Source organism: Sander lucioperca, chromosome 8 (assembly GCF_008315115.2).
Source record: "Sander lucioperca isolate FBNREF2018 chromosome 8, SLUC_FBN_1.2, whole genome shotgun sequence".
Taxonomy (NCBI): domain Eukaryota; kingdom Metazoa; phylum Chordata; class Actinopteri; order Perciformes; family Percidae; genus Sander; species Sander lucioperca.
The window spans coordinates 8,868,347-8,877,675 of record NC_050180.1 but is presented as its reverse complement, the minus strand read 5'-3'; the positions used below and the strand labels follow the sequence as shown (position 1 = coordinate 8,877,675).

Here is a 9,329-nt window from a genome sequence, read left to right as displayed (position 1 = left end):
ACAGACATTCCTACAGATCAGTCCTCTAATAGGTACTGTGGCCTTTCACACATTCCACAGAGACACACCCCAAACTTCTCATAATGAATGCACAGATTGGGATTAATGAACATAATAGTGAAGTGAAGGGAGAATCTTATGATGTGTTGTACATACGTGCATACATATAAAGTAATTTTATCTAAATACCACCTGTTGTCATGCAGTGTATACACACCCATGCTGCAAAACTGATGTGTTTTTATCAAGCCAGGGGCTCGGATCCAGCTTCACGCTCTCGCTAGTCCAGGGAGAGGGGTGGTGCCCCCGGAGGGGTGTTTGCTTAAGGCCCACTTTACGACCATGATGCGTTTTCCAGCCAGACCTGGGCCTGAAATGCAGACAGGAATGGGCTCGGAGCCAGTAGGCTGCTATACTTAACTTTAAGGATCACAACCAAATTCATTTCTTCAGCAGGTTTTGTACAAGTACCTGAGTTTGTCTTTGTGGCACGCAAATGACTACAGAACAGGATCACACAGCAAGCATGTGTTGTCGCCCCAACGATGCAATAACAGCTCATAGGAAATGAATGTTACCCCAAATCCACAAATACTTCACATGCAAGAGAGATTTGCATGCAATCAGTCGAGGCATTTCCTGTATTATTTTCATTCAGTTGACTAGTGTGCCCTTTGAAGCTGGGCACATAGTGCTCATTGCATTAATGCTGATTGTAGCTTACCTTTAAAGGTAAATGCCTGAGGCTATCTGAATCCTAATCTGTGGTCAAGGGTAACTTCTGCTCTGAGCTATCGCTTCAATGTGCCGTGACACTGTAATGGCTCAGTCCCATCGCGGATCAAAGAGCGGTCTGTGGCCGACCGCTGAAGATTACACTAGTTGGCTGCTATGCCATTCTCTCAAAGCAGCCAAGACAGATCCCGAAGGCTTTCAGAACCAAGATGTGTATCAGCCTTGTACCCAAACAAACAAGATGTGCGTCACTGAATAGAACCATGAAATGTTAATCTCTCTTTTTGCTGTTGCATTGATGGCTGGTGGACTATGTTGGTTGTTTGCAACTTTCACTGTGTCACAGCACAGTGATTTGTAGGAAATGACACAATGCACTGTGTGAGCTAACACTGTTCAAACTAACCCCCCCCCACCCCAAAAGTCTAATAAATATGTCAGTGATTAAAAAGCATAACATTATGAAGGGCATGAAAGAGCAGGTGCGGATCAATTCTGATGTGCGTTTGATTCGCCGTTTCATTAACTTCCTTGTTTTTCTACACAGTAACTCCCAGGTGGGAAACTACTACTAGCGAGCACGTGGCCTTGCATCCAAGGGCTGGAAGCCTTGGACGGGATTTAACAGCAAGTCCGTCGGAGGAGCACATTGGGGCCGTAGTGCCTCCGTTTCAATGAATTAGTTAAGGCACCACACACACTGAAACGAGGCTTTAACAACTGTTTACAAGATAACAAATAAAATAAAGATTTCATGTCTCATTTGGGAGATATAAAAGCCAAATCTCCTCATTTCCAGCGCAGTGTTAAGTTTATCATTCTTATTGTACTTTGAGTCCTTTCACATTTTCTGAAGGGTTACTATCGCTCGTTCTTTTTAAATCCTTCAGCCCTCTTGAATTGGTGTATAAACAATAAGGCGGATCTGAATCTGACAGGCGCGTCTCTTCAGCCCGGAGCAGACCAAACCAAGGCCGTCAGCTGGGAGAGAGATGTGGCTGGCAGAAGGTCCTGACAGAGCCCGCTCCTCTTAGCGCAGGCTGTCTGCTCTTCTTTAGTCATTAGGAAGCCAAACAAACAGACGGTGTGCTGCTGAGCCAATCTGAATTGGTTTTATTAGGCTATGATGAGCTATAAAACGTGTCAGCCACTATAAGTCTATAAAGTAGCTCCTAAAGTCGATTTCAATTCTATTTAGTTGTGGTTTAACCCAACACCAAACCTCACACACTTTGAGTAAGGCCAAGCACTCCAATTTATACCTGTTCTCATTCAATGAAAATACAGTTTAAACAGCTCCACGCCACAGAGAGCCCTGTGTGATTCAAGCCGTTTAAAATGTGTTCCTTAGCCGATTAATTAGAGGACATGCGGGATTAGAAATGTAAAGAAAGTGAAATTGATGACGCGTTAATAGAAAATCAGTCATTTCAAATACAACGCACACATCGTGCCTAATTGGCAGAGTTGCTGGGCTCGATATGTACCCACTAATCAGGATGTTGTCCTTTCTAATGTCTGTCAGTCTAATGGGTTAATTGAACTGCATGGTGGAAAAGAAAAGGGTTTGAGCAACACTGGAACTCTCGGTTCATTAACTATTGTAACTCAATCCGTTAGAAAATAGCAGCAACTTTGATGTGTTTCCTGAAACAAATGCTGAGGTCCCTGCAGGGAAATCAAACTCAGTGAAGGAGAATGCCGAAAGGATTGTTCTTAGATGTAAACGGTGGGGTGACCAGGCTTTTGCAGTTGCTGCCCCGAGACTCTGGAACAAGTTACCCCCTGATATCCGCACTATTACAGATGTAGCTCTTTTTAGGTCCAAACTTAAAACGCATCTGTTTAGTCAGGCTTTTAATACGTAGCAGTGGTGTGACGATTTCATTCTTCTGTTTCTCTGTAACTATTTCTGATTTTACATGTTCTTTCTTTATATTGTATGATATGTGTTTTTATTCTTGGTTTCGATGTTAAGCACTTTGGATACCTGCTGGTTGCTGTAAAGTGCTATATAAATAAAGTTTGATTGATTGATTGATTGAAAAATAAAAAAAATATATATTAAAAAAAATAGTTTGTGCGTCATTTTCAAAAAACACATTCATACTGGATTAATCACATCCGCAACTATGTAGGAGGAATACATTATGTCAACGCCTTGTTAAACGTGGATCTAGGAACGACCGTTAAATACCAGCAAAATGCCAGGAAATATGGCTTACATTATTAGGCTTTTTTTTTAATTGAGATCGGGGAGTCAATAGGTCTGGTAATGACCCGAAAATTGGTAACGCTTATTTTAATTATTAAAATCAAATAATATTATTACAGTAATACACACACTTTTGAATAGTTGCCAGGGAACAAATGAGGAACGAATGAAGAACTAACGGCTAGTGAGCCATTAATTGGCTACTGCTGATCAAATCTGATAGAGTAGCTAATGATGAGTTAGGCCTAATTGAGAAACGAGTGAGGAACGAATCAGGAACGAGCTGATTATTGATGAATCAATTAGCCTTTGCACTAATGATTCCTAACAGAGGACTATATCAAGTAGATAATAATAACTTACTGGAGAACAGACTGGGAGATCCTATATTAATGAATCATTAAGAATTGATTAATTCATGAAGATCTGTGAATCATCACACCGACCACTTTCTTCAGCTGCAATTAACTCAGCTGCTAAGTGAACAAAACGAGCACTTAAACATTAGTTACTGCTCCTGTTTGAACCCAAGTAAAGTGAAACATAAAAATGACTAAGTAGTCCCTCATTACTTTATCACTATCTTGTGATTACATACCCGTTGTGTCCCTTGTGCTGTTCTCTAACTCATCATGGCCTATTATAAAAACATCCATACGGAATTATTATTCATTAATGATTCATTAATTATCAGCTCGTTCCTGATTCGTTCCTCACTAGCTTCTCAATTAACTCATCATTAACTAATAATCAGCTACTCTATACATTTGACTAGCAGTTACTCATAAACTAATGGTTCAAAGCATAGGTCCCTGGTAACTATTCAAAATGTTTATAGGCTTAGGTTTATAAAGTGTTTACCGGAAATTAGAAAATGAAGTAGGCTATACAACCATTGGCAAGAGCACAGAGTAACCTTTCTAAAGACTGTATAATCAATGAACTGTCTATCTCACGTGAGGCTACAATGTTTGATGATGCCACCAACTCTAAGTCATAGCTTCACCTGTCTCAGTGTTAGTGGTCTGGATTATTGTGGTGTAATCAGCTGCTTCCTCCTGATAAAGCCTCTTTCTGCAGCCAAAGGCCTCATGCCGCCTGTGTTTACTGCAACAAACAAATTCCCTCTAAATTAGCAAACTGAAGGACTTTGTCAAATCAAAGCCACGGGTTGCAAACATACAGCCTTGTTGAATTAAAGTCCCCAAGCTGCCCTCCATCCAACCTCGAAGAAAGAACTCGCTTATTTGATTAACCACAGCGTAATTACAGCGTGTGTCCTCTCAACGGTTTGCCATTTTGTCCGTCATATCATTTGCAAATTAGCAAGCGTATTAATGTGGCTACTAGACCCACATTATGTGGGACGAGTTGTGGTGATACTGCTGGAATATTTTTACGTCCTGTAGGTCTGTTTGGTATATGACTTCAGTGCGTAAAAATATGTCTAGACCAGAATAAATCCAAACGCAGAACATAAGAAAAATGCTCCTTTGCCTTTAAAATCCCGTTACATTTTGTATAACAAAGGGCGTTCATGTGTTTCTGACAGTAGTGTTTGTTGTCAGCTGAGCTTTAATAGATAAAACCCCATTCAGAGGCCACCGGGTTTACATGGCCTGCTGCGCCATAATGCTCGGTACAAGCCCTCCAATGATTGCTAAATACTGAGTGTTTTGTCAATATTAGCAGGACTACTTCAGGGGAAGTTTATAATTGGACACGTGTTTTCCCCGCTTTTTGTCGTTTGGAGATCAACTGATTTCTTTGTAATTCGTTTTTAAAGCAATGAACGATCCACAAGGAGGGGTAAAGTGTTCTTAAGAGCTCCCTTTCAGTCTTTAGAATTGGCCAGAGCAACCCGCCGAGAACCGTGGAGGCCCTGGAAGTATTTAATCCAGGAGATGTGCCCATGGGGCTGTCACACAGCACAGATTCAGCCACATGCAGGTAGGGAGTTACCACTTTATGAACGCAAAGCCACGCTGCCTTCGGAGACTGGAAAAGAAACTAAATAATTTCACTTTCCCATTTAAATATGGAGGACATGCTTTTTGACTTCGACCAGGATGCCACTACGGATTATGCTATTTGGGGACAAATGGACCAAAACTTCCAGTTTCAGAGCCAGCTGGACAGCTTCCTGCTGGATTACAGCACATCCAGCGGCCAGCTCTCGCCCTGGTCCTCCTTCGGCAGTCAGTCCATGTTCCCGGACGCACAACTGACCCTCACCGACCTCGACGTGCTATCTCCGGGGGCGGATGTCTGCGCTGAAGGGGAAAGCTCGTCCATGGACGACCCCCTGGAGGTGGCCCAGCGCAGGGCGCGGCGGCTGGTGCCCCATCATCCCTACAAGGTGCAGCGACATGCCGCCAACATCCGGGAGAGGAAGAGGATGCTGAGCATCAATTCCGCATTCGAGGAGCTGCGCTGCCATGTGCCGACGTTTCCCTACGAGAAGCGGCTGTCTAAGATAGACACTCTGAGGCTGGCCATAGCGTACATCGACCTGCTGAGAGAGATCCTCATGTCGGGCTGCGACCCCAAATCCTATGTAGACGAGTGCATGAAGAATGGCTACAAGAATCAGACCAACGCCATCTGGAACACAAGCGGTGAGATGATCACCCTCATTAGGCCATAATAAGATCATTAACTAATGATTGAGTCTTTAGTTGCAGATGAGATCAGAGTAATGACCAAAACTTCAGCCAATTCAAACGTGTTGACGGAGACATTACATCAATAAAGATCAAGATCAATAAAGTAAAGTATGTCTAATTATAGTAGGCTATCATCAATTATCATCCTTAACTGATACAGGTTTTTTGCTAAATGTTTGGGCATTGTTTGATACATTTTCACAATATTAGAGAACCAACTTCTCATGGTTTAACATGTCATTAACATATTTCATGTTCATTAAATATATTTATTTTTCATTTAATCCACATCTACATGAAAAGAAGTCCTGTCATGAACACACTAAAACATAAAATACCTTAATGTTTCAATTGAGCGTCTGCTGTCTAGCCAAATATGTCTCAACATCATAAGGACATATTCACATTCAAGCCTACATTTACACCACAAACACACAATGATCCATTTTTAGACTGCATCTTTGTTATTGAGGACTTTAATAGTGAATTACAATCTGATGCTTTTTCAATAGACAGACAGAATTAATTGTTATTCACAGTGATCCCAGTGTACTGACATAAAGAACATGTCATTTTAAGCAGCTTGCTGTGTGCTTATGGACACTTTTCTCCCCAGGTGTGTTTTCCCTGGGCATTTGCTCTTAAATGAGCCTCAATTTACTGAAACACAATTAATTATATTCTTGCTGCCTCCATGCACTTAACTCATTCTATGCGAATATGCTCTGAAGCCTCTTTATGGGGCTTTTCAGGAGTAAGTGTGCCCCCCATTCTTTATCCCCAAGACTTGTTAAACAGTCATTAAAATGTATCAAAACTTATGTGTTTGTCCTGTTTTTGTCTCCTTCTGCCCCCGTGTTCCCTTTCCCAGATCTGACAGCCCGCCTCTCTTGGATAAAGTGGGATTAGCTGAGGAACATGGGGCACCCTGAGTGTGGAGATGGCAGCGGGGTGGAGGTTCAGGTTTGTTCCTCCCTCTTCTCAGTCTCTCTCTACATGTCAAAGACAGGCGGCCGGCCTGCATGACAGAGCCGACCGATCGACATCTGCAGACTTCTCATCGGGTCACACACCTCAGGCTTCGTCAACTTCACCCACTCCTTCGTCCTCCGTGGCTTTTAATATTCTAATTTATTGTCGACTGGTAATTGAGAGCCATTGTTTCTGGGGCTGGGGAGGGAAAGAGGGTTGGCATTGTTTGTCTAAATGGATGGCACTTGTCAGAGAGAGCGAGAGGGGCACACTGGCATGAGACTGAATGGACTTGCTAAGGGCTCATACTTCTGCATGTAGCGCTGAAGTGTTTTCTGGACTCTTGCTCATTAGTCTGCCTGTCGATGTGTTAAAAAAGAGCCTTGATCATGTAAATGAGACAATGGGCGTGAGAAGCAGATCAGCCTAATGTGTTTTAGCATGTCAGGTGCTGTTTGCAATAAGGCTCGTTTCATGTGCAACCTCTATCATCTGTTGTATTATTTATTTATTTTTAATTATGGCCTATTTATAACAATATTCTTTTTAGTGTATTTCAACTAACTGCGATTATTTATTGTTCTGTAACGCAAATATGACCAATGTGTTTTTTGTGATTTATTTACTTATGTGAAAGTCTAATTTTCCTGAAATGGATCGCCACAGAAAAGCACATTTCTGTGATAGTGTTATGTTATCGTTACCAATGATCTCTACCCAGGATCATAAAAAAGCATCCTATCTCTACTTTTCTCCAGTATTTTTTTTTTGTGGTATAACATTTTGTTTTGTATTGAGGTTTTCAATAATAGGCCACTATATATTTACAATAGGCACTCTCTTACTGTCTCTGGTTTCTTTTCCTGTTAGCTTTACAGATGACTCAACAAATTACAGTTAGATTTGGATGAATATTTCTATTCATACCAGAGGACTAAGTTTAACCAATTTCTTATTGCACTCACCTCATACATGTAGTCAACACTTCAGGACAGTGAGTCCAGGTGGCGTGCTGACCTGGATTAGTGTTACAGGTGTCATTCCTCAGAGTGAGCTTTATTCCCAGCTTTGACCTACTGCTGTGCATGACGGATAGACAGCTGGTAAAAGTCGAGCCAACCCTCAAAGTCGCTGTTAGAAACAGGAAAAAGGATTTTCATGTAGAAGTTCAGAAATAAAAACTTCTAGCAGTTTGGTTTAAATGGTCTTATATTTCTGTATAATGTGTCATCATCTAGGCACATGGAATGCCTATTACTTTGCAGTGGCATTACAAAAATAAAAAAACTGCAACTGGCGTCATAATGGAGCTATAGTATTATTGTGGGGTGTCAGTACAGTAAAAAGTATTAAATGTGATTTGTTTTCAACTTAGGGTATGGGAGTGAGGAAACTGCTGATTGTGTAAATACTCTGAATCACTGTAGGCTAACTGTAACATGAGAAGAATCAACAAGTAGACTACACTTTTGGTATTTTAACTATTTCAACCAGTTACTTCAGTGCTGCCTGTCTGGCTAAGAAGACAAGACAGTAACATAAGAGTATATAGCCATAGCATCTCTGTGTGGCTGTGCTTTAAAGGGAGCCAAACATACATATTTGTCCTCTTACCTGTAGTGCTATTTATTAATCTGACAGTATTTTGTTTTGGTGTGAGTTGTGTAGTGTTGGAGATATTGGCCGTAGATATGTCTGCCTTCTCTCCAGTATAATGGAACTAGTTGGCACTCGGCTTGTGGTGCTCTAAGCGCCAAAAAATACATTTGATAACCTCAACAGCTGTCTCTTTCCAAAAATCATGAGCCAGTTACTCAAGATAATCCGCAGACGTGAGCAGTTTCATGTAGAAACTATTTTCTTTCTACCGAACTACACCCGCCAACCGTATTACCGCGCAGAACGAAGCATACTCATTGATGAGAGGCTTGTAACAGCCCGAGATGTAAGCATTAATGGCATCCTCCTCGCTTGAGCTGTAGCGTTAGCCAGCAGTATCAAACTATTAGTTCAACTTAGTACCAATTAGCACGAGCATGAACTGTCCCTTTAAGCTAAATGCTATGGTCAGCATGCTAACATGACAACGCTAACATGCTGATGTTTAGCAGGTATGATGTTTGCCCTGTTAACCATCTTAGCTTAGCATGATAGCATGCTAAGCTTATTAGCCCTAAACACAAAGTACAGATCAGATTGATTGGGAATGTCAATAGTTTTGCGGGTATTTGGTTATAAACCAAAGTATTGGACACATTTTAGTTTTGACCGGATGATAGCGCTAAATGACAATTCAAGGGATCATCAAAGTTAATACAATTCATTGCGAGGGGACACACAATGTCTCTATCAACATTTCATGACAATATAATACGGTACATGCAAAAATAATTGTTGAGACATTTCACTCACATATCAATCTCACATGGTACTACAGGAAAAGTCAGGGTGTCACCAAAGTCATAAGGATGCATCCTTTGGGAACCATGAATGTATGTACAAAATGTCATGGCAATCCTTTCAATAATTTTTTAATAAGATATTGCAATATCTAAAAATCCCTAGGAAATCATGTGAACCCAAAATATCAATCAGATGTGTCCGTCAAATAGAAGAGTTGTATGCACTGTTCCAATATATATAGGCTACTTCTGTTTTTCCCAACACATGCCATTTTTGCATCACATCCACATTGCTCAAAATTGTTACTCAGCCACTTGAAATGACTGTTAGTGTCAATA

The 9,329-nt window shown here is 41.1% G+C and overlaps 1 protein-coding gene across 1 annotated transcript; it reads left to right on the top strand.

The window, feature by feature from the left end:
- Nucleotides 1-4,575: 4,575 nt before the first annotated feature.
- LOC116044390 (pancreas transcription factor 1 subunit alpha) lies at nucleotides 4,576-7,819 on the top strand. The gene is made up of 2 exons (XM_031291505.2): nucleotides 4,576-5,568; nucleotides 6,488-7,819. Exons 1-2 carry the CDS (start codon nucleotides 4,989-4,991, stop codon nucleotides 6,523-6,525), a joined length of 618 nt encoding a protein of 205 aa, XP_031147365.1. The 5' UTR covers nucleotides 4,576-4,988; the 3' UTR covers nucleotides 6,526-7,819.
- The last annotated feature ends 1,510 nt before the right edge of the window (nucleotides 7,820-9,329 follow it).

Coding starts and splice junctions, on each gene's coding strand:
- LOC116044390 (XM_031291505.2), top strand. CDS start 4,989: ATGGAGGACATGCTTTTTGACTTCGACCAGGATGCCACTACGGATTAT. Junction 5,569..6,487: donor CGCCATCTGGAACACAAGCG/GTGAGATGATCA, acceptor TCCCTTTCCCAG/ATCTGACAGCCCGCCTCTCT.